The following is a 19,605-nucleotide window of genomic DNA, read 5'->3' on the forward strand; positions in this document are numbered from 1 at the left end:
ACTTATATAAAATATCATGCATTGTAATAACCGAAAGAGTATTCAATTTAAAAGGATATGACCGTCATTATTCATGTATTGAGCTTTTATGTAAGTAATACTTGCTATAACTCATATTATGACCTTATTCGGATTAATCACCTATACATATTTTTCAAATTGTGACATGAGGCCATGTGGGAGAATGTAAGGTTTGATGTGGCCACATGCCACGATCGGAAGATATCCACTTCGTCCTCCCCAATTCAGCAAGAGAACGGAAGCCTACAAAATAGTTGAAGCAGCAAATTGATCAAAAGAAAATTAAAAATGTCCAGCAGTACCCTTGCATATTGACTTCGCATTAATTATTCTATCAATATTAAGGTCGCTTTCTCAGTCTCGTCTCTTTTATCAAAATGCAGAAACATTGTGATAAGCTTAAACTATTGAATTGGGAGATAAGATTCATTTACATATGCATGACCCTATACTGATAATTAAGCTTACCCTAATTTGAGAGAAGTATCAGAACTGTCATCCTCTGTAGGCGGGCCGCTGCTGCAGCTGCAAACATTAGTAGCAGATTCTGATGACAACCCTTCTTCCTGGATTGCGATTTCTGAATCAGCTAGGACGAGGCTTTTTCCCTTATACAAGTTGGCCACCTGTTCCAAATTTGAAAGATCCCTCGCCATTTTCAAATAAAATGAAATAAATAAAATTATTATAACAGTCAGCCAAAATGAATTCTTATACCTTCTGTTTTAGCTGTCTATTCTCCTCCAATAGTTGTGCTCCCTGCAAATAGTACCAAGTTGAAAACTCAAGATAGAACTCGACTTATGGTATCTTAATAATCAACAGCAAACTGGAGAGGCCTTCAACCGAAGAGCCTTGATATATATATATATATATATATATATATAAAGCATTGCACACCATTATATGGAAATTAAAGAACTTAAGCTATAGCTCATGACTGTGTCCTTAAAATTATAATGCAAACTGAAAATCTGCATGTACATTTCAAAATTGCTAATATTATAAATAGAAAGATCTTTTGTGGAAAATTTTAATGCCAAAAAATTAAAGTCATTATATATATGAAAAGATAAAAACTCTCAAGAGTGGAAGTCCACATATTTTAGTTGATTCATGTATTATAGATAAACATTATTTTCATATCATCTATTTATTGAATTTTAAAGTCAATAAAAACATAATGTATTTCCATGAATATCTCCTCTCTGACTTTGAGATGATCTCAATTAATATATCCTTATGAAGAAACTTGTTTGTTATCCTTCTAGTACACTATTGCTTCAACCACAAACAGAGACTGCTAGCTTTAAATTAGTAAGAAAGATCATGAACAAAAGGGAAAATATTTATCTTCTAACCTTTCTTTCAAGTGAAGAGATCTCGCTCATAATCCTTTCACTCTGATAGGGAAAATAAAACTCATGTGAACACTTGCATGAATCATGGTACATATATATATTTAGTTAGCAATAAAATTAAAAAAATACATACCTTTGTTTCAAGAACACGCCCAAGTCCTGATTCAAGCATTTTTTCGAGTTGTTGTAATTCCTCTATATTCAATCCTTTAAGATCTTCTCCTTGCATTTGTCTATTATAAAAGGTAATATTAATAATAAAGGGGAATTTTAGCTAACTTACCAAAGTAAAAATACAGTATAAATACAATAAAATATATACCGTAGTTCATGGCTCTTATCAGCAACTTCCTTACTCAATCTGATGTCGTTGCTATTTTCCAGCTACATAAGAATAGAATTGCCAGTCAGTTCTGATATGTAAAACTTGACAATTACTGGAAAAAAGAAATTTATATATGTGATGCCAAGTTAGCCCATGCAAGTGAATTGAAAATCTCTTCCATTGCAGTTTTTGAATACTCGACTAGTTAAAAACATGCTTAATTAAAAAGTTAAATTAGTGAACCGCAAGCCTTTTGGAAAATTCACCTCAGAAATTCTAATGGCATGGCCATGTAATTTTCCATTTGTCATTTAGAACCTCTTAAAAACGTACATAGTTATGATAATCTAACAAAACTGATCAAATAAATTACCTGCAGTTCGTGCGCTGGTTGGTCAAGCTTTCCGATGTTATTAGAGTGCAGATTATGCCTTGAAATTGCGTCCTTCATGCTTCACAACCAAATGTATGTACTAAATATGTTAGACAGGTCAGTACTCATAGCAAAATTTGCCATGTAAAGGATTAGTTCACATTGAACTGTTTGAAACTACACTGTAAAATATATGGCAAGTGGAGTTTCAATTAATTGCTAGAATAAAGATCCCATCAGCTGGGAAGGCATCAGACCCTATTCATCATATATATGATCTATATAAAATTATAATGATGTTTAATCTAACTGAACTATCTATTCACCAAATGAAATGTTTGTTATCTGTCATTACATCCAATCATCCATCATCCACCCCATATATTTAAGCATTTGCAATTAGTTATAACAGAATACAACCATTCAACTGACATATTGACTGATAATTTAAGTGAAAATCCAGAAAACCTAGCCATTTGAAAATTTATAAGAGATGAAAAGTAATATCCAATTTATTTAAATAACAAAGTTCATTCACCTTAATTTAGCAACTTTATAACATAATGTTAGATGCCTTAAGAGATTCTGAACAAACTGTAAAATTAGAGTCAAAACGTGTCGAGATGCCTTAGAGATTCTGTTACTAACAATTAACAAAGGACGTAATATGATATAACCACTTTGGCCTGCATAGAATACAGAAGAATTTCCACAAATCCTTTCAACGTGACTACAGAAGAATTTCCACAAATCCTTTCAACGTGACTTGACGAAGAGAAGAGCTTCTGTTATTCAAATTTATTGACCGAAAGGCTATAAATGTGACTCCACCTCCCACTTAAGGAGAAAACTTGGCTAAAGGCAACAACTTCTTATTTATCCACTACACCTCACATCAAATGGCCAAGGCAAGAACTTCTTATTCATCAACCAACTTATAAATTTAAGACATGAATTTCAATCAAGAGACTTAACCATGGAAACAAAAAGACATGGCAATAGTTTATATGATAATTTATGTCATAGGGTTAATCACATTCAACGGAATTTAGAAATGTATATATTTATCCCCAAATTCATGGCAGAATTCAGAATTGATGTATTTCAATAGCAATCAACAATAATTATACTTCCAACAAAGTAATAAGTTTGGAGACTTAGGTGAAGTTTAACGTGCAGCTCTAAGAAATAAAGATTAATATCAAATTAATTATAAGAATACGCATACTATATGATCTTTACATAACAATTGTTCCTCAAAACCCCATCTATATCAGCTCAAGCAAGATCATGTTCACAACTATCACCTCAATAAACATGTAACTCAAAAAGAAATAGGAAAAACATGCGATATTGTAATGAAACATAATAAGCTACTTGTTCACTATAGTCATATAAAAAAAAAATTAAGAATACCACTCGGGTTCCAAGTTATCTATACAACCAACCAATGCATTTACACCACCTATGAAAATATTCTCTCTAGTCAATCTTTATCATAAAGGTTTTAACAATAGTATATTGGTTAGTGATATAGATGAAGCAGTACCTCTAAGGTATCATAGACATTCTTAATCATGTTAGCATCTTTTACAATTAGGCGTCAATATACATGATTTTTCCTTACAAATGGACCTTTCCCATTGAATCTGGTTTGAGGCCATAGAGCCCTATTCTTCAAAAGTAATATCAGAATTTACTCCAAACTCAAATCTACCATAAGTCCACAACATTTTACCTGCACAAGGCCACATGCAATGGAAGTTCTCAAAAGCTTGTTTATACTTATAATCAAACTAACAAAATATTGGCTTAAATTGAAGAAAGTTAAATTCAACTTGTTCAGAATCGAACACATTCATGCATATAAGACTCATTGATGACTAATGTAAGGTCAGAATAAATTTTGAACAACTTTTACATGGTTACAATCAATCTTCAATATATATAATTATTAGAACTTGACTCAAGTTTGCACTTAGAAGAATTTTATATATATATTCAAACACAACTTATGAGACCAACAGATCAACTCAAGTTCAAGCTTAAAAAACTTACAAATATTATATACAAGTCCAGGCTAAACGACCCAAAACTCAACTGAACATTTTCAAACCCTTGCACAAACAAGTCCCATTAGAAGGTAAATTAGCTAGACTCTTTCACCTTAAATGAACTACCATCGAGCTTAATTTAGAATGTCAACCAGAGTCTTTCACCTTAATTAAACCAACATCTAGCTTGATTTCAGTTTGGTTAAATCCTTTATTAGCCACATTCAAGTAAAAAGTAAAACTAATATTGGCCTGCTCAGTTTTGCCGACCAACTTAATCGTGTTCATTAAAATGATAACAGTCATTATTCAAATCAGCTACCCTTTGAAACCAAGAAAGTTAAATGGTTGTCTGCTACTATGGAAACCCAAAAATACAGGAGGACTTTTCATGTGGAACCTTGAATGATAAGGATGATACCAACATTCTCAAAAACTCAAAAGGCTTTAAATTTGATAAAAAAAAAAAAAAAAAAAACTTACGGTCTTATGACACATTCATGAACATTAATCATAAGTTTGAATATTAATGCTTCTGAATGTGCCATAAGATGCTTAACCATCAGTCATAACTTTCAATATCAACAAGTAATGTATCTTGATCTTCAGCTAGTCTCGCTGAATTATGAAAGCATAATTTGTTATAATGAAGACTATAACGTTCAAATATTAGAAAAAACTATATCAAAGTTAAAGTAAAACTTCAATTCACTGAATATATTGATATTTGCTCCTCTCCTCTCCCTTCATAGTAAAATCCTTCTTTCTTATCAAGATAGAAATTCTAATTAAAATAAAACTTGTAACATATACTTCAACCAGTATTCATTATTGTTCAGTTTTTTAATGAGACTGATCTGGGTTTTTTTTTTTTTTGGAGGGGGTGTGGTGTGTTAATTAAGCTTTAAATAGAAAAAGGAAAAGAATGTATAAAGAGACCTATAAAGGCGGTCAGCCTACTACAAGACAAACCCTTAGGAGGATCAAAAACAAAAGTCCAATGCACAGCCTACCACCCGACAAACCTGGGTTAGGATGAAAACAAAAACCTATACAAGACCATCTCCAAAACATACAATATACAACCATCACCAAAGAATGATCTGTAAGATGTTTCATATGTTACATTTCGTTATTTAACCTGTTTATGATATTAAGTACTAGCAAATTTTTAAATCATGAAATGATAACCATCAATTCTTATCAAAAAAAAAAAAAAAAATTAACAGCATTTTCATAACCATCAATTTATAGGTCTGGAAAGTTGCTGTCAAACATACACAGATTACTTGTAATCTTGTATCCATTTCATACATAAATCAAACTCTTGAACTTAAAAGCGGATGAAAACCAATTCCAAAGCCTCTTATACAACACAAACAAACACAATAACAACTACTGTACCTAACATGCACCCAGAAATTATTTATAATTTTACTGATGAAATGATAAGTATTGACAATATATTTAACTTCAAACCTTATTATAATATAAACAATTAAGTATTTATTAATATGTTTGGGGTAAAATTATACATATACAATACTTACATTTAACCCTTAAACCATCCCCCATCCCCATGCATCCTCACTCAACTTGTGTCCTTTCGAAAACTACTTTATACTTATACAATTGACTCAATGAAATTTATTACCATTTTTATTTTCTTAACTACCATAACAGTATCCTAGATTAGTTAGTTGTATTCAAATATAAATACGTAATAAGGAATGTATTTAAGCCAAAACAACCTGAAAAATAAACTGAAATAATTACTTCTTATATTTAATTTAAGACATATAACATAATTGTTTTAATGTATATTTATATTTCTCACCTTGACACCAATTAAACAATTAAATAGAGGCGTAAGTACATTCACCGTATGGTTGAATTCGTTGAATATTTAAAATAGTTGAGCTCAAATACAGAGATGAAGTTATAATATTGATATTTATTTTGTTATTTTATGACAAAATAATAGGTCAGTTAAGAATATAATGAAAATTGTATATATTTCAAGAAAAGTCACAACGGGATTGAGACTCCGCCAAAGTCTGTACCCGCTGTAACAAACAACCATATAAATCAAAGTTTTAGGTCTGATGCGAGACTGCCGTTGACCAGAAAATCTAAAAATGCAATTCAATGGAGGAGATAACAAAGATCTTGGAAGTGGCCGTGACGATTTTCACTCTTAATTAAAATAAACTCTAAGAGTCCGTAGAATTAATCAAGTCTGAGAGTGTTAACCAAAATACGACGTTTTTTTTAAAGCGACCATGGAATTTCAGCAAAGAAGTTGCTTTATTCCCTTCTGTAAAAAAAATTTCTTGCTGCTTGAGAGATCGAACGTGATCGGAAAGAGTGGAAACTTGAAGGAGTCTCTCTCACGCGCGGACAAACACAAAGACAAAGAGACGAAAACACATAAACGCAGAGACGGGAGGACGAAGGACCGAAATAATATGTGGAGTTGAAGAAGAAAAGTTATAGATTTATCGTACGGATTTTAATATAGATAAAAAAAAAAAAAATGGAATTGGAAAATACCTGGAGGCGCTGCAGTATTCAAAGAGCTTGCCAGTAGCTGAGAAAATGATGAGAGCAACCTCGGCGTCACAGAGAACAGAAAGCTCTTCAGCCTTCTTAAAGAGACCTCGCCTCCTCTTAGAGAAGGTGACTTGCCTGGCCGTTACGTTATCAATCTTCTTGATCTTGATCTTCTCTCTCGCCATTCTTCACCCTCCAAAAATCATCAACCCATAACTTTCACATTTTCTAAGTATAAGAAAGTAAGAAACCATACATATAAAATGGAACTAAAAGGGGTAAAAATGAAGTGGATTTTCTTCCAATTTATGAAAGAATCCTAGCAGAAACCCTAGTTAAAGACCCGGTTTAGATCCAGGTTAAGAAACCCAGAAAAAGTTTTAAAATAAAATAGAAAAAAAAACCCACCAATCATAACTCATGAACATGCAAACAATTACAGAAGAATGACAGATTAAAGATTTTAGTGTGTGGGAGAGAGAGGGGGTTTGTTTCTTATTTACCTTCTCCGAGTGGTGTTTTAGGTCTGAACTGATCTCACACAGCTACCAAAAGGCACTAAACTAATTGGAGAAAGTAATTTTAAAGAGAGAGAGAGACATAGTTGTGTGTTCAAGAAAGGAAAGGTTGCCTTCCCTTTTATAGCCAAACAGTATCTTTTTTAAAATTATTTTAATATATATTTATACTTAACTAAGTAATTAAGATAACTACAGGTTAATATACGAAGAGAGATAGAACTGATTAAGACACAACTACTGAGACATAAATCAACGCGAACTTAATTTTTTAATTAAAATTTTAAATAAGTGTTTTTTTTTCGTTTCTTTTATGTGGACAATCTCTTTTCGTACATACATAGCCGTGCTGCCACCATCTAATAGCAATAATGACTTGTACCTCCTATTCTCAAACATTTAATGATTTAAAATCCTCTCAATTTATGAGTTTTTTCCCTAATACGGCTTTCTTACTCGCAAATTTTAAAATCCTATTTTATTATTTAATTTTATATTCAAAAAATAATAAAAAAATATTATTTTATTTTTTAAATTTATATTTCTACACTACACTATTTGAGAAGAAAAGACTAATAAATTTTTTAATGAGAGGATATTAGATTTTAATAATTAAAATTAATCAAAATTTAATTTGGAATAAGTGATTGTACAAACCATAATCAGTCGATTATCAACAATTGATAAGATCGATAGGAATAGAGTTTAAAAGGTTTTGATAAGTAATGATCGGAAAAGAGAATAATAATGATATGTGGTCTTAATAATATTGGAATTAGAAATAAAATATAAATTTAAATAATAAAATAATATTTTAAAAATATTTAGGTGGAAACGTGTTATTAAGTCATTATTTTTGTGCAAAAAAAGTATTTTACTGTTTATTCATTGAGATATCATATAAATGGGTCACCATTACATATTTATTTGTATTTTGACTATCTTCCTCTTCGTTTTCAGTTCCAATCAAATGTTTCGTTTATAATTATGAAATCAGATTAAAGTTATACTGAAGCTGGTAAATTCAATTAATTAATATATAATTCTTTATTATGACTTTATTTTTTGGTGAATATGAAATGATAAATTGGTTTTCAGGGTTTGTATAAATAGAAATGAGAAAATACTAATTTTTAAAGTTCATTATTTAAGTACTTAATGTATAGCTCTAAACAGTCAACTAAAAATAGTAGCATAACAGTTGAACAATTTTTTTATTATTATTTTATGAGTAGAGATGTGTATCAGTTTACGCGTACCTCCACTAATCTCTCAAAACCTTAAAACTATCGAATAGATAAGAGCTTCGGTTACTATTGGCTACCCCTATTAGTACCCGAAAAGGTATTTGAACTCAAGACCTCTTGAATAATACACAAAAAAATCTCTATCGAACCGTTTGACCGCCCAAAAGTAATTGATGAACAAACTTTTGTATACTTGAAATCATTGTTTTAAAACCCGGCCCGGCCCGACCAGTTTAACCGGGACCCAACAACTTCAATGGGTCGGGTTTAACTTTTCCAATTCACCTCTAAACCCTAAGATTTGGGAGGATGATCGGTGAACAATCGACGGCCGGAAGGTTAGGGCTTTTGAAGACTAAGGTCCGCTGAATACAATGGTGGTCGAGTCGTTGATTTCCGGTGAGTAAATCGACCGGAAATCGAAGAAACTTGGCAACAGCAACAATGAGATTTTTCCGGCGATTGGCTAGGCTAACGGGGGTGGGGTGAGGTGGGTTTTGGTCGGGAGGAATAGGGGAGTAATTCCTGGGTGATGGGGAGGTTTGTGGGCTTCTGCGTGGATGAGATCTAGCTTGGTATACCCACGCCGGTGTCGGTGAAATCTGGCCGAAATCTAACCTATTTCGGCCAGATCTTGGGTAGATTTAAATGGAAATAGGCTCAGGGAAAGATTTGGGTTGCATCTGGGGTGTCACCGCTGCCAATCAGTAGCCGGTCGATTTTCAGTTGGGGTTTGTTTGAGAAAGTTCAAACATGTAGGGACTTGAAGGAATTTTTAGGGTTGTATTTGTTGAGTTTTAAATCGGTTAAACCAGTCAACCCGGGACCCGAAAACTTTGCCGGATTTCACCCCGGGTTGGGTTTTAAAACATTGCTTGAAATTCATCAAATTTTCCTTTTTTTAAAAATTATTTTGTCTATTATTTTTCTACTTTAAAAAGAAAAGTGAAATTAATTTGAAATTACATCACAAATTTGTCTGGTCGATTACAAAATATATTATCAATTACATTAAGTGATGCACACGTGTTGATAAAGCGGACATGTATTTATATTAGAAATTCTCTACATCATCAATAAAAATATTATATTGTATGACACATTATTTATATTCCAGAATATTTGTGCTAAGTTTTTATATCAATTAACTTGTAACGACCGAAATGTAAGATGTTTAATTAATAATTGATTAGTCGTTTAATATTCGATCATATGATTTATAACACATTGGTAAATAGACTTTATAATTTGTTTATTTAAAAAGGCGTAAAAAGGGTAAAAATAAAATTTATTATTGGCATAAGGCATAAATTTAAGAATTGATGTGATAGAGATTGCACTAGACTATAAATAGAATCGTCAATGGCTTTAATATGGTATAGTTTTTGTTAAAGGCTATCGTCACATCAGTCAGAAAATATTATTTACCAATAAAGAGATTCGTATCCATTTCTTTCTGATGAATAGATGTATTATTCCTCCGCATAATAGAAAGTAGCCTTATTTTTTTATTTTTCACGCTATTGTTTGCCTCAATATTTATTACATTTTCTTTTAAAAATTAATATAAATAATATGAATTGCTCTAAATAAATGGATAAAATATAGAAGAGGTTACTCAAAGTTGTTGTCGATGGTATTGATGGCTGTCATCACTTTATTTAACATATTATTATTATTATTATTATTTTTTGTGATCGAGATGTTTGGGTTAGTTTGCACATAACTCAATTAATCTTTTAGGTCCCTAAAGTTAATAGTTGGATAAATCCTCTATGTGATTACACCTATTAATAATCCAGATAGATTAAACAAATGACTTCTTGAGTAATACACCAAAAAGTCATATTTTACCATTAGACCACCCAATAATAGTTATTTAAAGATATTATTATTAAGCGTCTTGGCCGAATATGATAAAAATAATGCTACTTTTTAAATTGGAATTCCAACTTTAAAGCTTAATCAATATAACTATTTATATTTCAATATTTTATTAATTTACCGAAAATACAACAGAATCCAACAATTAATATAGTGCAGGATGGTCTTAGCAAAATGCCCCTGAATATTATAGCTAAAAATTTTGCAGTATAAGCAAAGATACAATAATGATAATGATAATCCTAGTGACAAGTGTGGGATATGAATTGGTTTTTGGTTTAATTCTGACAAAGCATATTTAAAGGAATACATTTTACTTAAATTTAAGAGAGCAACAGAAAACTATTATAAAACTTGGCGAGAGATTGAAGAAAATCCATTCACGAATAAATATTTTTCATTATTTGTATTTATATTTTGTGGCCCCAGAAAAAAGCGCGTTAGTTAATTACAAACAATACATTAAATTAAATGCTTGGATTAAACAGTAAAAAAAAAAAAAGATTAATATGAACTATCGTTAAAAGAAAAAAGAAAAAAAAAAAGTTGAACATAAAAATATGATGGACCAAAATGTAGCCAAAAGAAAAAGAGTTTTCGAGGTTTTTCAGGCCCAGTTTCAGCTGGTCCTGAAAAAATACCAATTGTGCAGATTCAGAGCATTGACATTCTACTTTTACCCACATTAGAGAGAGGCCGTGCTTCCGATTCCTGGATCTTCCACAGTTTACATAAAGCATGTAGGAACTTCAATACATATTTATTTAACTGAGCAGTAAAAATAATTTATGATAACTTTTTTTTTTAAGTAGTTCGATAATACAATATATACATAGTAGATTTCATAATGATATAGAATCCTAGAAAGAAAAATAATGAAATGTAAGAATCTCATGCGTATAAGTGAAAGTAGTTATACATCTCCTAGGTGGGGACTACTGGGAGCGACCACGTCCCTCCCTTTTTTGGGTTCATTTTGCCTTCTTATGTGAAGAAAATATGAGCTTTATGATACTTATCTCATCTTTGAATGGTTATAAATACATTCCATGTAAGAAACTTTTTATATGCAACACCATTTTATTTGCTTCGATAGCTCAGGCATCCTTAGTGGTCATGACCATGGGAACAAACAAGTGAAATCCATCGTCGTCCTTAAATCTCAATTCTATTAATTACATGGTTCTTCACTTATCAACTTCTTTTACAATGTTGTCTCACCCTTTTCACTCGCTCCCATATTCCACCCTCAAAAAATTAAAAAAAGAAAAAACCAAATAATATCTTAAATATATGAATAATGTTAGAGGTACAAAGAAATTTTACAATAAGTTTTGTACAAAATGATGTGGTCACAAGAGATACAAAAAATCAAACTTATTATATTAACTATTACATTTATTTCCTGTCATATCATTTTACATATAAATCTTTATATTTCTAATGTTATTGTAAATATATAATATGTAAAAGCTTAATGTAATTAATTTTATTATTTAAATTCTTGTATGATTCCATCTACTCAGGAAGGATGTCCATTCGTAAAATAAATAAATGCCCTAGAAAAATGGTGCTATGCGTTAATTAATATTTACAGTAATACAACGTTACAAACAAAATCTATATTTGAGGAGACCAAGGAGCTTCGGATGGACACCTCACTAGATTAGATAAATGATAATTACCATTACGACTCAAATATTGTGCTTACACGTGCCTAGTGCTCCTTTTTTAAAAGCCCGAGTCAAAATAACTATTGTCAACCAATTAATTTTAAACCGATCCACTGGATAGCTTAGGGAGCTTGTAATAAATTAACTAATTGTGAACTTTAAGGTGATTCTTGCAGTAATCAAGATGACCATTCCCATTATTCTGAGGCCAGATGTCAGCATCAATGTGCACGCGTACTATGCTCCATTAGAAAATTATACTGATTTTAATTTTTCGATGATATTACACATTATAATAAAATGTCAAGTACATTTATCTTTCTTTCTATTTCAACCTTTCTTTATGGATGTATTTCAAGATAAAGAAAGCAATAATATACACGTGTTTATAAACTAATTTTAGATTATAAACATTTAAAATTTTAAGCAACAAGTATTTATAAGCTAATTTTAGCTTATAAATATTTAAAATTTTAAACAATTACGTGTTTGGTTAAAGTATTTATAAGTAACTGATAAGTAGTTGACGTGTTTGATAAAATGTGGCTTATAAATACATTTTATTATAAAATAACTAAAAAAGATATTACATTAAATAAGGGTATACTATAGAATTTTAAAATTAAACAAGGATAATATGATAATATACTTGATCAAACTAACTTATAAGCAGAGTACTTATAAAAAAAAAAAAAAAAAGTATCTCTCCCTTGACTTATTTTTTTTAGTTTATAAGCTTAACTTATAAATTAAAAAAAAAAATTATAAACAAACATGTCAATTTAATTTTAGAGCTTATAAGCTAATCTTAGACAAACATCCCCTCATTATATTTCCCTCCAATGTTTGATATTAGGGTAACATTTACTCAAAAATTGTTTTGACATTTATGTATCTTTTACAAATATTTTAACATTTTCTTGACTTAAAGCATGGATTCTGTTTATTTCGAGCACAACAGGATAATATATGTATGTTCTATATATATATAAATCAAAATACTTTTAAAAAATAAGGACAAATAAATATATACCAACATTTTAAAGATGCATAAAAGGCTTAAAAGCGTAAAATTTAAGCTAAACAAAGGAATTTCAATACATGTGCTAGGGAGGCCCATAGCCTCTCAATGCATATTTCACATATTGATTGTTTAGAAACAATGGAACGTGGTAGTGTGTAAGTTTTGAAAAGGAGGGCCCAATATCTGTATAAGGAGGCCCATGACGTCTCAAGTATCTGGCCTATGCTAGAGTATATTACTTAACCGAAAAAGAAGAGCCTCATCCAAAGTTCGCAGGGCCTGGACATCAATAACTGAGATAGGATCAGCATGGGCCAAAATGGGCTGGTTTCTGTTATAAAGCAATGAATGGAGGGCCCATGTCGCAGCCCACAGATTTGCTCCTATCCTACTCGTCAATCTCCAGAGTCGAGCGGAGCGTCTCCTGCGCTGAAAGGATATCGGCACGCCCCATTTCTCATTCCAATTGCTGAAGAAAAAAAAAGATTCTTATAAATATTTCGATATAAAAGGACGTGACATAAACCCAATACAAAAAATTGAACTTATTATTTATTTATTTATTTTCTAAGACATCATTTTATACAAAATCTTTTGTTATAAGATTTTTTTTTTACCTATGACAATACTTTTTTTTATAAATATTCAGATAAATATTTTATTATTAAAAAAATGATATTTCTCTAATTTACAAAATAGCAAATTAATCAAACTAAAAACATGGAGCTGTCGTAAGTTTTAGTTTTAATTTCACACATTTTACCGATTAAACTAAACAATTTTAATACATGAAATTTGGTGAAATTATTTATAAATGCAGTCTTCTAATTCTTAAAACTATCATTTTTACTTTAACACCTATCAGATAATGACGTTTATATAACTTCATAAACTTGATAAATATTATATAAAAACTGAATAATCAAAAGAAAAATTGACGGTTGATGTACAAATAAGCTTAATCATAATCAATTCTTGTGACTTGCATTAGCCTTATAATCAAACTATTTTAATTATAATTTTCACTCTGGTTCATGATTTGGAAAAATTAAAATTAAATTTAAAGGTATTAAGTAATGATATCATTTTAAAAACCTACAAAACTTTAAGGACTAAAATTTTCGTAATTTCTCAATTAACCTATAGTGAACACCCTTCCTCACTAATAATAGCCATTTAAAGAAACCAATTTTCATTTTTAACGTCAGAATTTTTTTACCATCCAAACACGTTTCAAGTCCACCCAGAAAAAAGAATCAAACAAGAATGGAACAGAACTCCAACAGAGCTGAAGCTGAACGCTTGCTCGGAGTGGCGGAGAAGCTCCTTAGCCAAGGCGATTTTAACGGGTCAAAAGAGTTCGCGATCCTCGCCCAAGAAACCGAACCTCTGTTAGAAGGCTCAGATCAGATCTTAGCCGTAGCCGACGTCCTCCTCGTTGCGGACAAACGCATAAATAACCATCACGATTGGTACTCCATCTTACAAATCGACCGTCGATCTGACGATCAGGATCTCATCAAGAAACAGTTCCGCAGGCTCGCGCTGCTCCTCCACCCTGACAAAAACAAGTACCCTTTCGCAGATCGAGCCTTCAAGCTCGTGGCCGATGCCTGGGCTGTTTTATCCGACACACGGAAGAAATCGCCGTACGATCACGAGCTAATTCTTTTTACTAAGGTCGATTTAAAAAATTCTGATTCCACCCACCAAGGTAAATTGCCCGTGAGAAGAGGCCGGTCGCAGAACAGTACAAAGAAAAATAATCATAATCGGCAGGAGGAGGAGCAGCGATCAAAATTGTCAACTTTCTGGACAACGTGTCCGTACTGTTATATATTATACGAGTATCCAAAGGTTTATGAGAATTGTTGTTTAAGATGTCAGAATTGTCAAAGAGGATTTCATGCAGTCTTAATACCGAAATTGCCTCCGTTGGTTCCGGGGAAGGAGGCTTACTATTGTTGCTGGGGGTTCTTTCCGATGGGGTATTCAGCTGCGAATCCGGAAAATGGTGTGGCGACACCTCCATCTACGTCAGGGTTTCCTAATTGGATGCCGCCGATGTTTCAGGGTGGTGGTGGTGGTAGTGGTAGTGGTGTTGTGGCAGCGGGACCCAAGGTTGGTAGTGGTGGTGTTGGTGGTGGTGTTGGTGGTGGTGGTGGTGGTGTTGGAGTTGGTGTTGGTGTTGGTGTTGAGGCTCAGGGTGGGAATGTTAAAGTTATTAATGATCAGCAAGTGGTGCTTAAGAAAAGAGGAAGGCCAAGGAAGAGTCCTATTTAGCTTTAACCAGGAGGCTAGGTCGGGTTATAAGATGTCTATAAGGATGATAAGCAATGCAATTTTCAGCGAGCGATTTTGGTGGATGTGATGATAGGGGTAGGAGTGGAGAATGATGAATGAATGCTCAGCTGCGTATGTTTTGTGAAATTTCTAGGTACTGCTTGTTGTAGTTTTGTCTTTTTATTTGTTTATTTTTTTTGCAATTAGCTGTAAGTAGTTGTAAACTTAATGATATGCAGCTATGTTATTTCACCCAACTTTTTAACGATTGATTTCAGTGTCTTCTCTAAATTGTTGATTGAATGTACTCTGTGGAAGTCACTTGAAGCATTTGGTGATGGGTCAATTGAATTATTATAGTGGAAGTAGCTTTTGCACATATTATTCTGTAAATATCCTCATTGAAAATGTGTTTGATCATTGGTTCCAGCATTTCTATATTTCAACTGTGGGGACCTTAATTTGGCTAAATTGTAAAATTCTGATGGATGGTGGAATTTTTGTAGTCCAGGTTTGGGTAGATCATTGTCTTTGGAACTGCACTGCGTTTTAGTTATGTTTGTTATGCATTTTGAGTTATATCGTGCTCAGTTATTTGGACTGTAAGTTGCAGCAATGTGATTCTTGCTTGATAAATATCTAACTTAGCAATGAGTAGTCTATCCTTCATCTCTCATACACTAAATTAAAAAAACATGTTGATTTATTTGGTTTTGTTTGTGATTTTATAGTCTGTTCCCTATTAGCCGATGAAGGTTTTCGTTTACTTTGCATGTTGGCCTTTTGTTCCAACAATCAGCAATAATCTGTTCCCAACTATTGCAGATGGTGACAATTTATTGGTAATAAACAGAACAGTGGCAGAGCAATACATGGTTAGATTTGGTGTGTAAGGGAAACTCTCGTCTGCTCTTGAATTTCTTGGTTTGTTATCCAAAAATGGATTAGAAAATTGCAGTTATGGACATCAAAGCTGGTAGATTTATTAAGTAATGTTAAGTTGATGAACATCTATTGCTGTTGACTTCTATGATGTGATCAACATCCAATTTCCTCATTTTCACCTTGAGGACAAAGAGGAGAAGGGGCATTTTTTCTCCTTGAGGACAAAGAGGAGAAGGGGCATTAGTGGGCAGAAGGGCAATAAGAGAGAGTTAGAGGAATAATCCATGTGGAATTATTAGTGGGGAATCAAGTGTGCATATAAATTGAGCAAATATCGTGAAAAGGGGTTAAGTTGTTTTCTTAGTGAATATTGGTGGGAGGCTACTAGCACCTCGAAATGCTAATATGTATGTTTCTTTTTTGCTTAATAATTTTCCTTTGAATGTTATTGCATCTGTTACTCTTTTATCAATATAATTCATATCAATAGACTACTTATATTTCCCTAGTTTGTGTGATTGGGAGTCTTTAGCTCATTTGAATTACAGGATATACGAAAGGTCATATCAAATTTCTCGTCTTCTCTTGAATTTCTTGGTTTGTTATCCAAAATGGATTAGAAAGTTGCAGTTATGGACATCAAAGCTGGTAGATGTTAATAAGTAATCTTAAGTTGATGAACATCTATTACTGACTTCTAAATATAGTCTTGAACCTTTTGGATATTTGGATTGACGTATGTTGAAATTGAACACTACGAGCAGCTGATAATGGAACATATTGCAGTTTCCAGATAGTTACTATGAACGGACATGTAAGTTCATTTCATTTGCCTTGGTAACAAATGATCCAAAGTACCTAAAATTTGAAAATACAAGTAGATTTCTTTACAAATATACTCAGAAAAGATAAGAGTTATGCGGATAATCGTCTTCCTTATGGACAAGGTTTTAATGGCCAAGAAACTGCATGGATATATTTATGAGGCAATGGCAAAGCTGGGCCTCTCCCCTCTCCATTCTCACTTCTGCTCTTTACCTCCATTAAGCAAAATATTACCGTAATTGTGTATATGCAATAAATCTTCAGCAATATGCCAATATGTTGTCATACTCCCTTTAGCTTGCATTTGAAAATAATGTTGGATATCCTGTTTCAATGCTGTCGTTTGGTTTTGCTTGGCGATTACCCAAGTTATGAAAATGTCACTGAAATCATATCTCTATTTGCTTCAGGCCCCAGAGCCTAAATCAGAATAATTCTTATCTCTTATTATGAGATTACAACAGTTGTAAATTTGTAATTGCTTATTGTTTTTAAGCCTCCCCCTCCTTTTACGGAAACTATTAAATCTAGAAACTAGGGTAATTCAAATAGAGAGTACCCCGAAGCATTAAGGACTTAGACTTCAACATAGATGTACATGTCCCCATGCAACGACTGATGAGGCTGATTATAAATTGCGATGATGTGGCAAAACATTTACTTTGTAAAAACACAACAATGCTACTCATTGGCACTGCAGGGAACCAAATTAGCCTGCAAATCCAATTGCAACAGAAAATATCTTTGAAGTTTGTACCAGAAAATATCTCACCTGTGCCTACAGCCTACTTCACCTCCCCTTCGGTCTGGGCAAAGCTCTAACCTCCCTGGTAATCCACCACGATCAAGCACATACCAAAGCCACCAAACTTCAGATCTATTGGAGAATCCTGTTTCACCCATTAGGATCCAAGCCGTCCACAAGCTCCAGTTTATCCATTAAAGCTTCATCCCAATCACCCACACACCAATTTATGTAAATGACTGAATTGTAGAGAGACTGCAAATAAATCTAAAATGAATGTGTGCCCAAGATGAGTTATTACTGTTATTGCATATGTAACACATTCAGAAACTACTCAATTCTTATCCAATGTCAAGCAATGTCTGACCGGTTCAGTTCATTGAAGAAGACGGCAATCCTTAGAACATCCACTACACATTGTTTTGATTGGAAGTGAAAATAGAGTGGGATATAGTAGTATCATTTCCCAACTCTAGCTTCCTACAATTTGAACCCTTTTAGGCTAGTGGGTTAGTGGTAGGATGTTGATTCCTATATCTGAGACTAAATAAAAGGCATCACTTATATTCTAACAATTTATTAGCACCAGACACAAAAGAGGAAACCAATAAGGAGATAAAAACAATTACTTTGATCATCATAAAGAGACTTTTAAATATCCTAAGTAAGAAGAAAAAATGTCAAGAACCAAATTGGAAAATTAATGGCATGATCCATATTCAACATCTGACCACAATAAGGCAATTTAAATAGAAAGAATAATCTGAACCAGGGAAAAACAGGTGTATCATCAATTCACTAGGGCATTGCATATTACAAGAAACTGTTTATGAATCCAAGCCAGATAATAATAAGCAAACTTATGATGACATAACAGAGGAATTCGATAACCTAAGACACTCACTTTGGCACTTCTTAAGACAGATATCGTTCCAATTGGGGACTTGGTGTTGATTAACACAAACAGTTCTTGCACACGCATCAGCACAAGCATCAAGCTCAGAAACACCACAAACAGTTACACAAGTATCAACTGTTGGGTCTTTCGACAGTGCACCAACCTTCTTTAGCATTCTCTTTGAAGTGCACACTCTCTCGCAAACAAAGATATCATCAGAGCTCTTCTCTCGCCCTCTTGCGCTCTTCAGCCTCTGCTCTTCTGCTCTCCTTTTCTTCATCCTCATAGCCTGCCCTACAATTACAGCAGGTATTGCTGCACCCAACAGAGACCACCATGGATCTACCATGCCTGTTGAAAGCACAAGCTTAGAGGAAAGCCCGCGTAAATGAGAACTTTTTGAATCCAATCTTTGCTTAAAAATGATATAAAACACTTAAAGATTGTGCTCTGCTAGCGAGCTTTCTAATTAGACTTCCAAGAACATAAATATCGCCGGAGACCATGAACTTATTTATCAATGAAATTGAAGAATTGGAATTTTATTTATGCAGAAATGAAAACACCTAAAGCTTCCAATTATGCTTAAAAAAAGAAAAACAATAACTTAATTTCCAAAACAATAAATGAACATACATCCATTTACTGGGTATATAACTTTGTTCAATTAAACATCAAAATCAATTAGAATTCACAATAAGAAACTAGTATCATAGCGAGTCTTCTAAGAAAAATCAAAATTATTTTCTCTTCAAGATTCCATCACCAAAGAACAAAACAAATGAAAAAGCAAGAAAAGCCCTAACCTGCAATTCTCGATCGAGAGACAGGGAGAGGGTTTAAATGTGGGGGCTAAAAGGGTTTTGGGGAGTGAAAATATATATTTGACGGAGTAATTTTTACTCTACTATAAGTACTAACTGAACTCAACAGATG

At 32.6% G+C, this 19,605-nt stretch overlaps 3 protein-coding genes across 7 annotated transcripts; 1 reads left to right on the top strand and 2 right to left on the bottom strand.

Moving 5' to 3' along the window:
- LOC116123131 (MADS-box protein SVP-like) lies at window positions 1–7,329 on the bottom strand. 3 transcript variants are annotated; one of them, XM_031408934.1, is made up of 9 exons: window positions 7,191–7,329; window positions 6,688–6,915; window positions 2,081–2,159; window positions 1,705–1,766; window positions 1,516–1,615; window positions 1,383–1,424; window positions 739–780; window positions 490–647; window positions 1–264 (listed from the first exon to the last, which is right to left on the bottom strand). In XM_031408934.1, exons 2-9 carry the CDS (start codon window positions 6,870–6,872, stop codon window positions 246–248), a joined length of 687 nt encoding a protein of 228 aa, XP_031264794.1. In that variant the 5' UTR covers window positions 6,873–6,915; window positions 7,191–7,329; the 3' UTR covers window positions 1–245. The 3 variants fall into 3 exon arrangements, with proteins under 3 accessions (XP_031264794.1, XP_031264792.1, XP_031264793.1); XM_031408932.1 differs by having other exon boundaries at window positions 6,688–6,880; window positions 7,191–7,320; XM_031408933.1 differs by having other exon boundaries at window positions 6,688–6,873; window positions 7,191–7,296.
- Window positions 7,330–14,234: 6,905 nt separating this feature from the next.
- On the top strand, window positions 14,235–16,690 carry LOC116123235. The gene is made up of 2 exons (XM_031409036.1): window positions 14,235–15,470; window positions 16,142–16,690. Exon 1 carries the CDS (start codon window positions 14,300–14,302, stop codon window positions 15,314–15,316), a length of 1,017 nt encoding a protein of 338 aa, XP_031264896.1. The 5' UTR covers window positions 14,235–14,299; the 3' UTR covers window positions 15,317–15,470; window positions 16,142–16,690.
- A 920-nt stretch (window positions 16,691–17,610) lies between these two features.
- LOC116123148 (uncharacterized protein At5g64816-like) lies at window positions 17,611–19,583 on the bottom strand. 3 transcript variants are annotated; one of them, XM_031408954.1, is made up of 3 exons: window positions 19,476–19,583; window positions 18,676–19,020; window positions 17,611–18,026 (listed from the first exon to the last, which is right to left on the bottom strand). In XM_031408954.1, exons 2-3 carry the CDS (start codon window positions 19,016–19,018, stop codon window positions 17,983–17,985), a joined length of 387 nt encoding a protein of 128 aa, XP_031264814.1. In that variant the 5' UTR covers window positions 19,019–19,020; window positions 19,476–19,583; the 3' UTR covers window positions 17,611–17,982. The 3 variants fall into 3 exon arrangements, with proteins under 3 accessions (XP_031264814.1, XP_031264812.1, XP_031264813.1); XM_031408952.1 differs by having other exon boundaries at window positions 17,612–17,971; XM_031408953.1 differs by lacking the exon at window positions 17,611–18,026 and having other exon boundaries at window positions 18,499–19,020.
- Window positions 19,584–19,605: the final 22 nt, after the last annotated feature.

The sequence above is a fragment of the Pistacia vera genome, unplaced genomic scaffold (genome assembly GCF_008641045.1).
Source record: "Pistacia vera cultivar Batoury unplaced genomic scaffold, PisVer_v2 Contig140, whole genome shotgun sequence".
Classification (NCBI taxonomy): Eukaryota; Viridiplantae; Streptophyta; class Magnoliopsida; order Sapindales; family Anacardiaceae; genus Pistacia; species Pistacia vera.